The 18,802-nt window shown below is 38.8% G+C and overlaps 1 protein-coding gene across 1 annotated transcript in view; it reads right to left on the bottom strand.

Annotated features, from left to right (window-relative positions):
* CD163 (CD163 molecule) overlaps positions 1 to 18,802 on the bottom strand; it is a 26,487-nt gene that overhangs the window by 4,374 nt on the left and 3,311 nt on the right. Inside the window, exons 4-15 of the mRNA XM_006757536.2 lie at positions 16,102 to 16,422; positions 10,102 to 10,422; positions 9,042 to 9,362; positions 6,518 to 6,832; positions 6,106 to 6,420; positions 5,642 to 5,734; positions 5,245 to 5,559; positions 3,522 to 3,842; positions 2,485 to 2,793; positions 1,879 to 1,911; positions 1,577 to 1,684; positions 638 to 730 (exon numbers count right to left, since the gene is read on the bottom strand). Of these exons, the coding sequence (XP_006757599.1) occupies positions 638 to 730; positions 1,577 to 1,684; positions 1,879 to 1,911; positions 2,485 to 2,793; positions 3,522 to 3,842; positions 5,245 to 5,559; positions 5,642 to 5,734; positions 6,106 to 6,420; positions 6,518 to 6,832; positions 9,042 to 9,362; positions 10,102 to 10,422; positions 16,102 to 16,422 (2,865 nt within the window). The remainder of the gene's footprint in view (positions 1 to 637; positions 731 to 1,576; positions 1,685 to 1,878; positions 1,912 to 2,484; positions 2,794 to 3,521; positions 3,843 to 5,244; positions 5,560 to 5,641; positions 5,735 to 6,105; positions 6,421 to 6,517; positions 6,833 to 9,041; positions 9,363 to 10,101; positions 10,423 to 16,101; positions 16,423 to 18,802) is intronic.

The following is an 18,802-nucleotide window of genomic DNA, read 5'->3' as shown; positions in this document are numbered from 1 at the left end:
TCGTGGCCTTTGCCCTGCCCCCCAGCTCTTAGCTCCCCCCTGGGTTTCCGATCACTGTCAGTGGCAGGGGTCTTCTTCCTGCTTTCCCTTTTGCCTCCCTGCATTGTGCCTACATATGCAAATTAACCGCCATCTTTGTTGTCAGTTAAATGCCATCTGAGTTGGCAGTTAATTTGCATATAGCCCTGATTAGCCAATGAAAAGGGTAGCATCGTACGCCAATTACCATTTTTCTCTTTTATTAGTGTAGATAAAGTTAGAGAAAGGAAAGTAGCAGGAGTTTTAATGGAAGAAACTGCAAAAGAGATATGTGAAAAGTTAAGCTATTTTTTAGAAGATTAATTTCTGTTTTAATAAAATGAGGTCCAAGTCATAATATTCTGCTTCATGGTTCTTTGTACCTCTGTCAGAAATATAGACCTCTTAGCCAGAGGTGTCTGCATGATTGCAATTTTCATGTTCTCTAAGAATAATTTTCAGTCCATTCCTTTCTTTTTTTTTTTTACATGTATCATAAGTTTCCTATTAATACCTGTTTGTGATTTCTTTCCACTGTTATGCAAAGTAGAATGCCTCAGCCTCAATTGCAGCTACTGATCTGAAGGCCCGGGCTATTGACCCTTAAAGAACCACACACCTGAAGAGTTCAGCGTGTCCAGATCATCTGCTTTCAGGCAAGAATTCATCTCCCGGTATTGAATTTGGTGGATAAAATTCTCTCTCGAAGAAACTGACAACAGACATCTTAAGTTATAAATCAGCAGAAAATAATCAAACTTTCCCTCCCTCTGTGTGTTTTTTCCTAGCAGTGCAAACAAACCCAATCTTCATTCATACCCTTGTCTAGTTTCCATCCCATTCTACTACCAAGCTAAAGCTATTGCCGTTGTAGAACAACCTAGTTTCTTCCCCCAAGGCAGCCAGAAGCTTTTCCGAATCCATTGGAGTGTTTCCTAAAATCTCGCTAAAATCTATCTTCCCTTCATTCTCACTATAAAGTCTTTTTCATCTTTCATCCCAACTATTTAAAACTGTTATCCTTGTCAGTAATGTGATCCTTCAATTCCTCATACATCCTGTTGCCCGGAACTTTCTTAAAAGGCTGCCTCACTATTTCACTCTTCTACATAATACTCTTTAATACTATTCTTCTTACCATGGAATACGGAACTTCATGATTTTCCCCCTCTTCTCAGCCTTATCAGTAGCTTCTCTCCTTGAGCTCAACTTTTATTTCCCGCTCCCAAACAACAAATGTTGCATCCTTTAAGCTTCTCTACACCTAAAAAAAAAAAGGATTCATGTTTAACTATATAAGCATATTTATTCTAAACTAGCAATTCTATAATGTCCCAGTTAAATATATAGATGAAGTACAGGACTCATCAAAGCAACCTAAGCCCCTTTTCTTTTCTAAAATCTTATTCCCTCTTTTTGAGAAACTGCTTAAGCCTCTTGTAGGCTCCATCTTTCTGGCCATTTGATTCTTGAATCTAATATTTTTATGTGTATTTTTTTTATCCCAAGAATGTTCTTATCCCATAAAACATTGGAAAGACCATAATTTAGCACAGACCTGCAAGTTGTTGTAGCTGTCTTCCCTTCTGAGACCGCAAGAAGAACACGATGAGACCAATCAACACAATGACCCCAAGGATTCCAAATATAACCGGGAGCGCATTACCTAAGTGCAAGTAAACATCACAAGAGATGAGAATGTCTTAGCTAAAAGAAGTGGGCCCCTTTCTTAGGTCAGATACAGGATCCTTGAAGTAAGTGTCATATCCTCAGAACTTCTAACCTAAAGTCTCTTAACAAAAGGAATTCTAAATAATGCAGACAGTTGGTCCTATGCTCAGAAACCTCAAGATTATATACCTTTGGCACTTGATGGTTCTTTGACTGCAGTGCCTGTAGGAGAAAAAGAGAAGGAGACTCAATTCTCAGAGTAATATATAGAACAAATATTTCTATTTCTGTATACTTAAAACTTATATAATGTCATTAACCAATGCTACCACAATAAATTTAGTCTTAGAAAAAAGCAATAGGACCTGGTGACTGACTTGGGGAGGTGATAGATCAAAGGGAGAGGAAGAAATTCAAATGAGAGATTTGGATGGGTGGTGGTACCACTTCCTGGGTTAAGGAATATTGACTTTTATTGAAAACAATTAATTTTTTATTTTCTATGTGAGCCTTGAGTGCCCTCAGTCAAGCAAACTACTGTTTCCAATTTAAAACATTGTTGTTCTTCTCTTTCTTCCCTCTGCACAGGAACACAGATAAGTAATATGCTTTACCTTGGTGAAGGCCAATGTATAACCACAAATATTTTCATCATTCGTTCAGACTGAAACATTATGACTCGTTCCCCACTAGATCCCTATGTTGGCATATCCAGTCTTTACACAATGCACTCGATGACTCACCCCTTCTTAGCTACCAGAGGTTGCAAGCTTAATCCCGTATCCTGGCACTCACCTGAGCATATTACAGCAGCATCTTCCTTGTGCCCACAGTCACTGTGCCCCCAGGATTTGGCAGGACAATCCCACAAGGAAGACTCATTCCCTTTGCACTTCACTTCATTGAGCCATATGGGCCCAGTCCCCTGACCAAATGCCGCCTCTTTGAGTGCCTTCAAAGCTGAACCACAGCCCAGCTGTCGACACACCACCTGAGCATTGTCGAGGTTCCAGGAGTCATCACACACTGTCCCCCAGGAACCGTCGTGCCAGACCTCCACACGTCCAGAACAAGTAGTGTTTCCTTCTTGAAGTCTTATCTTGTCTGAAAAATCAGAGACCCAAGGTCATTTTTGAGAAGATTAAAAGCTCCTAAGAGGTCACAGGGGAAAAGAGATATTTGAAACTCTTTTTAAGAATATTTTAAAACGTTGCTTGCTTAATGCACATTTAAAAAATAGATTTTAACAAAATGTATCTTTTATGAAAATACATGTCCTTTCAGCAAAATATTTCATATTGGACATAAGAACAGTAGCGTGACTCACAAAATGTCAAATAAATAATGTGAATATTGCATAATGTTAAATTTTCTCAAATATAAAAGAGCTTGAGAGATTGCCAGGTACATATGAAATTTCTTCCAGTTTAATAAGATGGAGAATGGGGAAATACTTTAGGATTGGTCTTTATGACTGCTTCTTGGTTTATATTAGTACATCAAAATGAAATTGAAAGAAAAATTGGAAAGGTAAAGTAGACCATTCAATAGTTAAATACTGAATCACATATTCTCTGCTCCTCATTTGTTCACAGAGAAAGCAATTGAATAGGACTTTCAGGAAGACCCTGGGACGTGTAAATATTCTATGGAAAAAGGATCTCTGGTCTTGAAAATCTATAGATCAAATGAAATAAAACCAATTTTACGATCCAGGTAGAATAGGTATTGACTAGAGTTTACTCCTTCCTACTTAATGAGATCAGAAGGTCACAGTGGAGTCACAGAATGGAATTTTCATATAGGCCAGAATGGAATTTTCAGATACTCACGGGCACATGTGATCCAGGTCTCCTCTGAGGGGCTTGCCAGTCTCTGCTTCCATGGAGATGATGGGCACGCCCATAATGTGTCAGGCCCTTTCGGACACTGAACATTGTCCACCCACATGTACCTGGACGTTGTCTTGGCTGCAGATGCAGGGCTGATGTTCCCTTTGTCTGCACAGCCCAGCTGCCTGCATACCACCTCCACAGTAGCTGGAGACATGTTACTCTTGCCAATGCTGCCCCATGTTCCATTATAAAAAAGTTCCAGACGTCCTGCACAGGTCTCTTTGCTGGTTTCGCTGGTCAGTTTCAGAGACAAGAACTCTGGAGTGAAATACAGAGTGAGTAGTTTCACATCTTCTCTGAAAATTCACAAGGCTTCTTCCCTTTATTCTGATGTGAGAATGACTTCAAAAATGAGTACACTAGCCCTAGCTGGTTTGGCTCAGTGGATAGAACATAGGCCTGCAGACCAAAGGGTCCTGGTTCAATTACGATTAAGGGCACGTACCTTGGTTGCAGGCTCCTCCCTGGCCCAGGCCCTGGTTGGGGCTAATGCAGGAGGCAACCAGTCGATGTGTTTCTCTCACATCTAGTTTTTCTCTATCTTTCCCTCTCTCTTCCACTCTCCCTAAAAAATCAATGGAAAAATATCCTTGGGGAGGATTAACAACCACAAAAATAAGTACACTATATCAATTAGTAGTAATTTTTTTTAGTAACTATGGGGTGATTTAGTAGATTTTAGTAAAATATAGTATTTTTCTATATTTTCTGCTTTTACGGTCTTGGGTTTTGTACTTGGGGACCTCTTTAGAAGGCCATCAATGATTTTAAGTGGACTTCTAGGTCTCAGTAAAAGGCTCGAATATTTTATTAATTACATAGTTTGGATTTTCTATCTAAGTTACTGTATTTTATCCTCAAGAATTTTATTCCATTCATTTTTTTGCAACCGTCCTTGACAGTTAAAATTTACTGAGATATTCAGATACTAAAGTTTTTGTGTACATTACCTTAAAATGAAATAGCCCCCTTTTTGACACATCACAGTTTTGTTGCTTATGTTCTCTACCAAATGTGTGTCATTAAATGCGGTTGATGTCCACATCACTTCTGGCATATAGAATTTTTTACTTCCCTAAGTTACTGATCATAGTACTGTTTTCCCCAATATATTACAACTGAGTACATTTTTCTACTTCACCATAGTTTCTGAAGCTTGCCATGTATACAAAATAAGATCAGTGGGTTCTTCTGATAATTTTTGCTCCTATGACAAATAAGTTTTATTTGTCTGTCATGAAAAATTACTTGGGCATGATAGTTATCTTTTTCTCTGTAGAATGTAGTACTAACGTATTTCTTCTTGTCCCTTAAACCTACTTTTTTATTAATACAGTGATTATCAAGAGGTGCACTGAATCTTTACTCAATATTCAGCTCTACGTATATTTGTAATAGAACTTCTCATTATTAGTTTTATTGCCATTTTTGTGATATGCAAGCTCATTTCTGAAATTTTCTCCTTCTAACTTTATACTACCTTGCACAGGAGGTAGCATTAATTCATCAAATCTATACTTCTGGGACCCTGACTCTTGCAATAGTTTCCTCTGTACTCGTTTTTCAGGGAATTCTTTCAGATTAATACCCCCCACTATCCTTTGCCCTACCTCAGTCTTTTTGTATGCAATTGTGACCAGAGGTTATGTGCAGAACTTACCTGAGCAGATAGCTCCTGCATCCTCCTTATGCCTGCAATTGTGCCGCCCCCAGCCATGTGAAGGGCACTGCCAAATACGAGCTTCTTTTCCATTACAGTTTATCTCATCCAGCAAGACGGGCCCTGTTCCCTCCCCAAAATAAGCAGAACCAGTGGCATTAATGGCGACCCCACAGCCCAGCTGTCTGCACACCACATGGGCATCGTTCAGGTCCCAGCTGTCATCACAGATGGTGCCCCAGGAGCCCTCATGGTAGACCTCCACTCTCCCAGCACAGCGGCCACCTCCATTTACCAGGCGAAGTTGACCACTCTCTGGAAAGAGAAAGTAAAATATTACTAAAAATGCATTCCTAAGGATTGAGGTAGTTTTTACAGATTGATCACTGATTCTCACCTATGCAAGCAACAGCTTTTTCTTCCGAAATGGTAGAGCTTGTTGGGTTCAAAGATGTTGAATTGCACGGGGATAGCGTCTGACTCTGGTTTCCTGCAAATACCAAACTGCTCAGTCAAACAAGATTCAAAAGGTAGAGCGAGGAAGGGGGGCCAGACGAATGAAGTATTAGATAGATGAGCTGGGAACAAACATAGCTTTAGAGAGAAAGAAATGGGAAGCATCAACCAGGCCAGGAATTTACCAGGTGCTTTAAGAAGCACTAGATAACTATTAGACCAACGAACATCAAGTTCACACTTCCTCTAAAAAGGAAGTGAGATTAATATTCCAGTACATTTCTCAGGACCCCTCACAATGGATCTTTCCCTTTTACGTTTGTTTTTCACCCCTATAGGTGCACCTACTCTGAAGGCCCAGCACCATGGGAGAGGCTCGTCACTGGCTGCCCTTGATCCTCTTACCTGAGCAGATTACAGAGGCCACTTGCTCTGCAGAACATAGTGATGCGCCCAGAGCAGTTACAGGACAATCTCCCACGTGTTGCTCAGTTCCAGTGCAGTAAAACATGTGCCTCCAGATCTGACCACTTCCTTTCCCAAAATGTGCTCTTCCTGGGATGGAAAGGGCAATTCCACATTTAAGCTGCTGGCACAAAACGTGGGCATCTTCCATGTCCCAGTGAGAGTTGCAGAGGGATCCCCAGGTCCCTAGAACCTTGAGCTCCACTCTTCCTTCACACGAGGACTTGCCATTCACCAAGCGCATTTCTGTGTATCCTGGAAGGAAACAGGGCTTTAAAAAGATGTCTGTGATTAGCTAGCCCTGCTGTCTCCCAAGCAAGGGAACAAATTGAACATGAACTCCGAGACTTACTTGAGCAGACGACGCCAATGTCTCTGTTGTGACTGCAAGTCCCATCTGGGCGGGGTGCTACTGGGCAGAGTGAAAGATGGGACTCATGCCCCTCACACTGGAATTCTTCAGCCCAGATCTGTCCGTTTCCTTCTCCAAAGTAAGCTCCCCCCAGGATAGAAATAACGGTGCCACATTGTAATTCCCTGCACAGCACAGTGGCAGATTCCAGAGAGAAGTCAGAGTCACAAACAGAGCCCCACGTGTCGCCATATTTAACTTCAACACGACCAGAACAGGGAATGTCTCCTCCAACCAGTCTGGGTTCCCTGTGGGCTGAAAAATAATATTTCAGTGAGAGAGAACATAATTTTTTTTTTTATGATGGAAGTAAGGAAGGAAGTGAAAGTGAGAAAGGGAATCCAGGATGATTAGTCATTTTCCACACTTGTTCCTCCTGGCTTCTTTGCCTAGAACTGGGCATAGCAAATTCTAGAACTCCCCATTCCTCATTAGACCAATTCATTTGAGAGAATTCTGAAACGTTGCCTCCTGAAGCCAGCCTTTCTGTATTTTCCTTACATTGTTCATAATAATGGAGACCACAGATAATGTGTAGTCACTCTATCTTTTAACCCTGTACTTAATCCTCCACCTACTGCCATCTGGGGTCTGCCCCAGACTTTTCAAATGGCTTTGGAAAGTTTTTCAATATGCTTCCTGTTTTCAAATGAACCTCAGACCCCCCCTTTTCCCTTTGATATATTGCACTTGATACATGAGATACTTCTTTCTCCTGTTTTCTCCTCCTTCCTGCCTGACAGAATCTTTCATGAATTCCTTGACTATAGGTTCTAGCCCAGGGGTGGGCAAACTTTTTGACTCAAGGGCCACAATGGGTTCTTAAACTGGACCAGAGGGCCGGAACAAAAGCATGGATGGAGTGTTTGTGTGAACTAATATAAATTCAAAGTAAACATCATTACATAAAAGGGTACGGTCTTTTTTTTTTTTTTTTTTTTTTTTTTTTTTTTTAGTTTTATTCATTTCAAACGGGCTGTATCCGGCCCGTGGGCCGTAGTTTGCCCACGGCTGTAGCCTCAACTTTCCCATCTTATCAATGGACATTTTCTCTTAACTGCCAATAAATGTTTTCACTTATACTTTTCTCTTTGAATTTATATTCATAAACGTATCTACTTGGACATCTGTAACTTTATGTGTTCAAAATTGAATGAATTATCTACGGACAAGCCCACTGTGTTCTTTTCCCAATTAATGATATCTAGACCAAATTAGAATGACCTGAAATTGAACCACTTCTTTATCCACCATAAGCGCAATAATAACGATATTAGTGAATACTAAGTGAGCGCCTATTATATATGGTATTTTACTAAATATGTAACAAACATTATTTCATCCTTATAATTATCTTAGGGGGAAATCATTAATATCATTCCAATTTTACAGATAAGAAAAATGAAACATAGAGAGTTGTAGTAATTTGCTAAGTTCATACAGTGAGTTAGTGAAGACTGGCATTTGAAGTTACGCAGTATATTCCAAAGCCTAGAATCTTGACCCTCACACTACACTGCACATGTGGAAAGTCACCAATCTCTGTCAGTTTTCCAGCATATTTCTTCTGCATAATTTTTGCTATTGCTTTAATTAACATGTCTACATATATCAGATAGTCCTTTGAAATAGCTTTCTAAGTCCTCTTCCTAAAAAGTTTATGACACAATCACAAATATATTAATTGCACAAATATTTTCACTTTTTTATCTTTAAGATAATTCAATATTTCTTTACTACTTATACAATAATTTATCATTTCAACAAATATTATTAAGCGCCTGCAATGTTTTTAGGCATTTGGGGGGGTTTGAAATCACAGAGTTCAGTCTATCAGTGAAGACAGATAATACTAACACTACGAATAATTATCATAACCATTTATCCATCACTTGATGTGTAATTCCTGTGAAATGGGTGTTTTGTACCACCATTTTTTCTTTTGAGGAAATTGCAGCACAGGGAGCTTTGGTAGACTCCCCAACATCACCCATCTATTAAAATTAAGGAGAAATGATAAACACTAATAAGTTAGCATACTTTAAAATACTGTATGCTGTTACCTTAAAAGCCTTAATATCTATTTCTCTATCAGTCATACCCAATGCCCCACCCTAAAGATGCTTGGGCATAGCATGGTTTTTCATGCTTTTGTTCCTCTGCATAAAGTTTTCTCTCTACTTAAAACACATTTTTCCTACCTCAAATCAAACTTCTTAAAAAATTGATTGAAAGTCTTATCTGAGAAGATCTGGCCAGTGTTCTCAGTAGTTAGAACATCGGCCTATAAACTAAAGGGTCTTGAGTTTGCTTCCTGGCCCCAGTCAGGATGTTTGCAGGAGGCAACCAATCGATGTGTCTCATATCAATGTTTCTTTCTCTCTCCTCCTCCCTCCCTCACACTCTCTTTCAATGGGAAAAATATCCTTGGGGTGAGGATTAAAAAAAACCCAAACAGTCTTACCTGAGCAGGTAACTTTAGCTTCTTCATAGTGGTCACAGGTAAGTCCACCCCACTGCCAATTCTTGCAGTCCCAAATAGAAGTTTCATTTCCTATGCAGCTGAGTAAAAACAGCCACATGTTTGTTGGCTTAATTTTGGAATAACTTTGATAGGATGTTTGGAGTGCGGATCCACATCCCAGCTGTTGGCAAACCACATTAGCTTCTTTCATCCCCCAGTTTCTGTCACACACTTTTCCTACTAGTTTCTGAATTTCCACCTCCACTGTCCCAGCACAGCGGCTGCCTCCTCCTATAAGTCTCAGTTCCAGATCAGATCCATCTGCAAAAGAAACATAAATTTAGGTTATAGGTCCATATGTAGGTTAACTCCCAAAGGATTTTAAAAAAAATCTTGCTCCTCTCCAGATACGGAGGCACTGGAAATTAAGGCTTACCCATTTTATGGCTTTTCTCACAGCCAGCATAGATCATACATTTGGTTAGAAATAGGATGATAGTTTCAAGGGTTAATAAAAACTGTCAATGGCAGAAAAATATGAACAAGACAGCTATTTTAAAAATATTTAAAATTTATATTATTTTCTGTCCCAGAACTCCAGGTAGATTTAGAACCCAATAGCAGTCACAATAATTACTACAAAAAATTGCACCAGACGACCCTCCAAACTAGTAAAAAAAAAAAAAAAAGAAAGAAAATGTTAAAAATTCATCATGCCCTGACTGGTTTGGTTCAGTGGCTAGAGCATCAGTCTGTGGACTGAAGGGTCCTAGGTTCGATTCCAGTCAAGGGCATGTACCTTGGTTGTGGGCACATCCCCAGTAGGGGGTGTGCAGGAGACAGCTGATCGATGTTTCTCTCTCATCGATGTTTCTAACTCTCTATCCCTCTCCCTTTCTCTCTGTAAAAAATCAATAAAATATATTTTTTAAAAAATTCATCACAACTGTAAAAGAATTCCCAACAAAGAAATTTTTAGATATTTCTATCTCTCAGACATATTCTTACTCCTAAAGAATACAGGTCTTTTCTTCTCTGTTTTTGTTTTGTTTTAACTTACCAGAACATATGACACCAGCATCTTCATGATGATTGCAATAATGCTTTCCCCATTCATGGTGTCTGCACTGCCAAATAGCAGGTTCATGTCCTTGGCAGGAAACGCTGTCAAGCCAAATGTGTCCAGTTCCCTCACTGGCGTTAACTCGACCAACGCCAGTGATGGTAGTTGGGCATTCAAGTTGCTTACATGCCACAGCAGCATCATTACTATCCCAGCCATCATCACACACTGTCCCCCATTCTCCTTGGAATTTCACTTCTAATCTTCCTGAACATTTAGTGACTCCATCAACCACTCTCAGGCTCAGATCTGTTCCATCTGTAAGTAGGACACAAAACAAGTCAGTGATAAAGAAACAGTAAGAGACTTCCGGTCTACATGGTGGAGCAGGTAAACTCTGTGCTCACTTCCTCCCATGACCACATCAAAATTACAACTAAATTAGAGAACAACCATCATTGAGAAATATCTGAAGCCTAGCTGAACAGGTCCTATAACTATAACTAGCTGATCCTATAACTAAGGATACAAAGAAGAAGCCACGTGAAGACTGGTAGGAGGAGTGGAGACGTGGGATAGGCAGGTCCCATATTCACAATATGGCAAGTAAGAATCCAGGGGGATATTTTGGCTGCAGAGGTACCCTGAGGAACAAAGGGTTCCAGTCCCCTCTGTGCTCCCCAATCCAGGGCATCAATGCTGGGAGGAGGAGTCCCCTTAACATCTGGCTGTGAAAACAAGTGGGTATTGTGTCTAAGAAAGATAATGAGCTGCTAGAGACAGAGGACTGCAGATCATAAAGGGCCTGTGCACAGACTCACTTTTTCACAACCTCAGTCACTCACAATCTCACTCACTGCAAGCTTCAGGACACGGGATGCATCTTGGAAAGTTCCAGAGACCTATGGGGAGAAACTAAATTGACTAACTTTGGGGTGAGAGCTGGAGTGACAGGGTTTGGGGTCAACTCTGTCTGGGAATGGACATTTTTTTGTTGAACTCTCTTCCCACCCTGCCAGCCAGATGTGGGCGGGCACCAAATCTGTGCTCTTCATTAATCTGGCTAACACTATTCTACGTCCTGGTGATTCCCTGAGACCCTGCCCCACTCAACTAGCTCCTCTGGCCTGAGCCTCTTTTAGTGGCTCCTCCATACGAGTGGCCTGCCTTGGCTCCCACTGAAGACTTCCCCCCAATCTCTAAAACCCCGAACAAACAACAGCCTGCCTCAGTTTGCTAAGTGGCCCCAACCCCAGCATAAGTGGTGACTGATCTCAACTTGCATTGCAACTCCCATCAGGCGGCCCCAAGCATAAGTGGTGGCCGGTCTGGGCCTATAAGGTAGCCTCAACTAAGGGGACACAAGCTTGGCACAAGTGACAGGTGGTTTCAGTTTGCCGCATAGATTCTTCTAAGCACCTCTGAGCACAGCACAAGTGGTGACCAAGGAACAGATCACTTCGTAGGTTCTACCAAGAGGTCCAAGAGAGGCACAGGTGGAAGATGATCTTGACATACATAGGAGTCTCCACCAAAAGGCTTGGTAACACACCCATTGTTTTTACAATAATAAAAACAAAAAGGGTGACACTCAAACACACACACATTAAAGGAGTGAAAAATAATAACAAAAACAAAAATTTGGAGGGGTGAATAAAAATGGTAGTGATTTTAGACTGTGTTTGAACTTAAGTAACCATTAACTTAAAATAGACTGCTATAAACATTGCTTAATATATGTGAAGCAAATGACAAATCAAAGCCCCCAAATCTATGAGAAATGTACAAGAAATAAAGATAAAGGAAGCCAAACATAACACTATAGAAAGTCATCAACATAAAAGAGAGGCAAACAAGAGGATAAGAAACAGAGAACTATAAAAACAATCAGAAAACCATTAATAAAATGTCCATAATTACATACTTATATGTAATTATTTTAAATGTGTATGGACTGAAAGACATAGGGTGGATGAGTGAATAAGAAAACAAGACTCATACATATGCTGTCTACAAGAGACCAACTTTAGGTTGAAAGACACACATAGACTGAAAGAAAAGGGATGGAAAAAGATATTTCATGCAAATGGAAATGAATAAAAGCAAAACAAAACACTGGGATAGCAATACTTATATCAGACCAAATAGACTTTAAAACAAAGGCTATGACAACAAAGAAGGGCATTTCATAATGATAAAGGAATCAATCCAACAAGGGGATAATATCTCTTGTAAATATCTCTTCATCCAATGTAGGAGCACCTAAATGCACAAAGCAAATATTGATAGACAGAAAGGGAGGGATCTACACTAACACAATATTAGTAGAGGAATTAACACCACTCTGACATCAATAGATAGATCTTCCAGACAGAAAATCAACAAGAAACAAAGGCCTTATAGGATACATTAGACCAGATGGACTTAATTGATATTTTTAGTACATTTCCTCCCAAAGCTGCAGAATATATATTCTTTTCAAGTGCACATGGAACATTATCCAGAATAGACCATGTTAGGTTACAAAAAAAGTATCAATAAATTTAAGAATATTGAAGTCATATCAAGCATCTTCTCCAACCCTAAGGGTATGAAACAAGAAATCAATTACAAGAAGAAAACTGGAAGCACATACAAACACGTGAAGCTAAAAAAAAAAAAGGCATCCAAATTGAAAAGATGCTCAACATCATTAATAGTTAAGGAAGTGTAAATCAAAGCCATGATGAGATATCACCTCATACCTGTCAGAATGGCTAATGCACAAAGTGGTGTTGGAGAGGATGTGGGGAGAAGGCAACCCTTGTGCATTGTTGGTGGGATTGTACAACCACTAACATATGACCCAGCAATTTCACTTCTGGCTATTTACCCAAAGAAATCCAAAACACTAATTTGAAAAGATATATGCACCCCTATGTTCACTGCAACATTATTTACAGTAGCCAAGGTGTAGAAGAAACTTTGGTATCCATCTATTAGATGAATACATAAAGAAGATGTTGTACATATATACAGTGGAATATTACTCAGCAATAAAAAAGAATGAAATCTTACCATTTTCAACAACATGGGTGGTCTTAGAGGTATATTTAAATTAAATAAGTCAGATATAGAAAGACAAATATCATATTATTTCACTTATATGTGGAATATAAAAAACAAACAAACAACAAAACAGAAACAAACTCATAAATAGAACAAATTGATAATTGTGAGGATGAGTTTGGGGGCTAGTTGAAAAAAAATAAGAGGATTAAGAAGTACACATTGGAAGTTATAAAAACAGTCACAGGAATTTATAATACAACCTAAGGAATATAGTCAATAATATTGTAATAACTATGTAGGTTGGCAGATGGGTACCAGCCTGATCATGGTGATTACTTCATATGTTGTTTAAATGTCTAACCACTACATACACCTGAAACTAACATAATATTGTGTGTCTGTGATTGAAAAATAAGTTTAAAAAAGAAACAAAATAATAAGGGGACTGTAAATAGCTGTATCTGAAATGAGTTCAGGCAAAGGTATAAAAAGATATAAATAGAGATAAAGAAAACAATGGTATACTTTGATTGAACATTCCTAAAGATGACCTGAAACTAATAAAAAATAATATTGAATATAAATTGTATTTTAAAAATAAAATAACACATGAATGCACATAAAATAAGTGTTAAGAAAAACAAAACAAAAAATATTGAAGATGGATGGAGTGGCTTGGGTAAGAAGACAGGACTTCCCAGTATAGAGAGCATGCACTGTAACTCCATAACAGGAGTTCCAGGAGCTAAATTTTATCTAGTGATATGCTTTTTGACCACCAGAGTTTTTGTTCAAAGTGTTTGGTTGTTGTTGTTAAATATGCATTTGCATGTGTTTAGATCAGTGGTTCCCAATGTGGGGCACAAACCCCTCAGGGGGACAATTTGAGTTTTAAGGGGGGCAATTTGAGAATGAGTTATTAACAGTGAATTTTTCGTATTTCTTATGGTTCCAGGGGCCTCATATACAGTATATAAATTTATATTGTGACATATTTATGCATTTCCATTCTCTGTTATATGTTTTGAAACTGTATTTGCTATTTTTCCATATCACTTCATGTTATTATTATTTTTTTAAACAATTTCTTTCTCAGTACTTCAACTGTCCTTTTGTTCTTTGACTTTTCTCTTTCATGGATGCCATGTTCTTTGGAAACTTGTTTAGACCAAGTTAATGTCCTTTTAGGCTTCCTCCATGTGAATAGGAGCTCACTTTTTGAATAATAAGAATTATATGTCATGGGGTAGGGGGGAAAGAGGCATCAGGATTTTAGAGATGCTTAGGTGGGGCATGGCCGAAAGAGGTTGGGAACCACTGGTTTAGATGGTACCCACACACTCTAGTTTGCCTCAATACTCAACACTCACTTTTGGCTCTGGTTGCATTACCTATCGACACTACCTAGTTAATATCTGCCTGGCCCATTTGTGACCAGGTCCTTAGTTTAAAAGTTAAAGCAAAGCAAAGAGAAAAGGGACTTAACCTTCTCCCAATCAATATTCCTCAAAGAACAGAACTGGATTCTGAGTAATATCCTATAATGAATAATTTGGGGTTTTCCTCTGGCAGTTTTAGTTTTTGTTTCCAAAACACTGTTACGATTCCTCAGCATATATAAAACATTGAGAAAAAAATGTGCTGATTGGGGACATTTTGATAGGTAAAAGAAAATGGAAGGTAAAGATGGTGTTTTTTCTTACCTCCCCCCCCATCCCTTTCATTTTCTTCAGCTAACAAAATCCATATTTTTTTTGTAGGAATCCCATTCTTTGTGGTTCAGACTATAGATGGTCCGTTGTTCAACAAGAAAAAAAAAGCCAATTCAAGAAATAAAAAGAGTCAGAACCCTGATCACATTGCTTAAGTGCTTGAATTCAGTCATGTACTTCCTGAAATTTCCAGTTTTCTGAGTCAGTGTTTTCTTATTTAAAAATAAGTTTGAATTGAGTTTCCTTCATCCCCTAATTCCCTTACCCCCAAATAGCTGGTAAATACAGAGATATTTTTACTCTAACTATGTTTTCCTAAATGTTCCTTGGGGTTCACGACATGCTATCAACCGTGGGCAAACTACGGCCCGCGGGCCGGATCCGGCCCATTCGGCTGTTCTATCCGCCTGCGGAGCGAAAGAGCGGAGGGTTCTCTTGCTCTCCCCTTCGCTCCTTCACCAGCAGCAGTGATAACATGTATTAGTTCACACAAACACTCCATCCATGCTTTTGTTCTGGCCCTCCGGTCCAGTTTAAGAACCCTTTGTGGCCCTCGAGTCAAAAAGTTTGCCCACCCCTGTGCTAGATCTTCTTCAAACTAAGAACTCAAGTGAAAAAGGGAGAATGTCATCCCTGCATATCCAAATCCATTGCCCCCTCCCCTGGTCAAGGATGGAACATAAAAGTCTGTAGACAGACACAGTACCTGCTCATCCTACTCATACCAGAGTAGTAGCATAAATGAGATTTGAATAGGAAATGAGCAATTTTGTTTAATCACTGGATTCTGTAAATTTAAAATGATAGTTTGGGAAGGAGTGGGTTAGTGTGGCTGAAGAGGGGACTTTTGTAGGTAGAGAATGATAAGAAGGAGGGGGTGGTGATTTGATTTTAAACTCATACAGAAAGCAAAACTTGCTAGGTAAGCCATTTCTTCTTTTCTTTTTCTTGCTTTTTTTTTTTTTTGGATTGAACTATTGCTTAAACAACTCCTTCAATCCTCATTACTTGAATCTCAACTTAACTATTTATCCTCCCTCCTAATCTATCTTAATTTCAGTTACCGTAAATACTCCACAAGTATTAGAACTGGAATCTGAAATTAGGCAAAAATAAAGCGACATGTAGTATGGGTTCAGACTTTTAAGATTCTTACCCATGCCCTCCTTTTTTCCTCCCTTTTTTCTTTTTTTGTCCTCTTTTGAGAACAGAACAAACCCAGATCAGTCCTTACCTAAGCAAATCACTCCGGCATCCTCAGCATGATCACAATTATGCTTTCCCCATCCTTGGTGCTTGCAGTGCCAGAGAGCTGACTCATTTCCATGGCATACGAGATCATCAAACCAGATTGGTCCAGAACCTTCTCCAAAATTAGCTGAACCAGAGAAACTGACAGCACTTCCACATTCAAGTTGTTTACAAACCACAGATGCCTGATCCATGTTGAAGTTGTCATCACACACTGTTCCCCACTGTCCTTGGAATTTGACCTCTATTCTTCCTGAGCACCTGTTTCCTCCATTCATCAGCCTCATCTCCAAATCTGACCCATCTGGAATGGAGAAAAGACCAGAGTTCAACGTGATATTCACTCAGAAGTAATTTTAGAAAATAAGATTCCTCAGGACACTTTAGGATTTCATGCTTTCTTTAAAATAGTGCCTCATTTTAAATGCTGCCCATCTTCACATATTGGAATATTTAATCTTTTAAAAACAAACTAAAAATGAGGACTTTTATCTATATCTACTTGCCAAGGAAAATGTTTTACAGATTAAATTTATTTTGTTTTATTTTGTTTGCTTCTTTTATGAGAATAGAGTAAATACTCTTTTATGTAGAAATAGATAAAATTGAGTCTTAAAGTATTTATTTTTAAAAAAACTAGAAAAAAAATAAAATTGGTCATACAGCAAAATAGTTAAAATGACTGGTAATTTGTTGAACATTTAAAATCTTTATTTTAATATTTATTTGTCATAAACAACTCAGAGCATGAATAATGAGCTTTAGTTGAAATTAGAAAACAGGAAAAAAAATAAAATGCATAAGCATGCATAACAGTTTTCAAGAACACACTGTTGTATGCCAAATTATTAAATACTAGAGGCCCAGTGCATGAAATTTGTGCACAAATAGGGTCCCTAGTGGCTGCCAGCTGCTGGCCAGGGCCTCCCTTCCTGAGGTTGGCCAGGCAGCCCCGCTTCCTGGTCAAACTCCAGGTTGAGGGGACAATTTGCATATTAGACTTTTATTATATAGGATTGAGGGAAAAATCAATTAAAATAATTCATTTCTTACTAATTTCCTGTTTAAACCAAAAGTGTATTTTTGTTTGTTGTTTCTTTTCCATCCCTAAAGCATTTGATACCACTTTAAGCAAAAAAAAAAAAAAAAAATTCTTTTGTTAAGAAAATTTTCCCTATTAAGAAAAATCTACCTTCCATTAGATTGTCTATGAGGACAAAATACCCGAGAAAAGGAAATTTGAGATGAAATTTTGGGAAACATGAAGGACCAAAACTATTTGTTTTTGAACAAATTGTTTAGGAACCACTTTTGTAAAAAGCAATTCAATTTTAAAAGCTCTAAACTCCAGGCAAAGACCTACACTTAACAAGATTTTAAAATTATGAACAATTAATAATAATAGCTCACAATCAAAATATGCATATGCGGTTCCCAGTGTATCAGCTACGTTCTCTTCTTTAGTCTTCACAACTTTAATCATCATGTGCTATTACCACTATCCCTACTTTACAGATAAGCAAACTGAGGTTAAATAATTGGCACAGTTGGGAGGGAAAAAGCAGTGTGGCACCGGAGTCCATTCTCCCTACTGTTATGCTATATTTACTCTGTGTATGTGATGACAATAAAAATCTCCCAAGAGGCAGCGGCTCTGAGGATAGAGCATTAATCAGGGTGAAGAATCTCAGAAATGCAGACTCTGAAACTAGTAAACTGAGTGGCTATGCATTCCTATTGGAGCATTAGATGTGTAAAGTTGTAAAAGCAAGTTTAAACAATTCCACCCTGAGGCATAAAAAAAAGGAAGAAAAAGAAAACAAGAGTTAAAAGTACTACCTGCTGTTTCTTAGCTTAAAAGTCAACTTTAGAGACAGCAATGATTATGATGAGAGCCTGGCAAGATTTATTATGACTTTCAACTTTGCTGTAGATGTTTGATGTACATGGTACTATTGCTTTTCGCTGAATAATGATGAACAAAAAAGGCAAGAAGGAGGAGGAAGAGGAGAGGAGGGAAGAGGAAGTGATGGAAGAGGAATGGGGAGAATGGGAGGAGGAAGAAAGAAAAGAGAACTGAGTTACCAAGGTAATGAGGAGCAGTGAGACACGAAGAAACTAACTTAATTATTTTTAATTTAAAAAATATTTTTATTAATTTTAGAGAGAGAGGAAGGGAGAGGGAATAGAGAGATAGAAACATCAATGAGCTGCCTCCCACATGCCCCCTACTGGGGATCAAACCCGGGCATGTGGCCTGACTGGGAATCGAACCAGTGACTTTTTGGTTGATGGGTTGACCCTCAACCACTGAGCCACATTGGCTGGGCACTAACTTTTAGTTTTTAACACCTAGTACATACATACATACTGCATCAATAACTTTTTAATGTATTCTACCATTGAGTCCTCAGGAACTGAAGTTTAGAAAGATTTAATAACTTGCTCAAAATAATAGTATTAATGAGGGGCTGAGTTGGAATTTAGTCCAGCTTTTTTCTAGATACTAAGTAGCCTGTGTTGCTCCCGCTACCCCACATTGCCTGGGTGAAGGGAAATCAGTTGTTTCTAAAATCAGTCCTATGGAGAAGATGGTCTCTAAGAAAGAGGCTGGGTGCTGAGAAGGCTGCATAAAGGTCAGCGAAGTAAGTGAGCGAGGAGAAACGAGAAGCCCAGGAATCTGA

Source organism: Myotis davidii, unplaced genomic scaffold (assembly GCF_000327345.1).
Source record: "Myotis davidii unplaced genomic scaffold, ASM32734v1 scaffold13, whole genome shotgun sequence".
Classification (NCBI taxonomy): domain Eukaryota; kingdom Metazoa; phylum Chordata; class Mammalia; order Chiroptera; family Vespertilionidae; genus Myotis; species Myotis davidii.
Note: the sequence above shows the minus strand (reverse complement) of the source record. Positions and strands in the feature narration are given on the sequence as shown.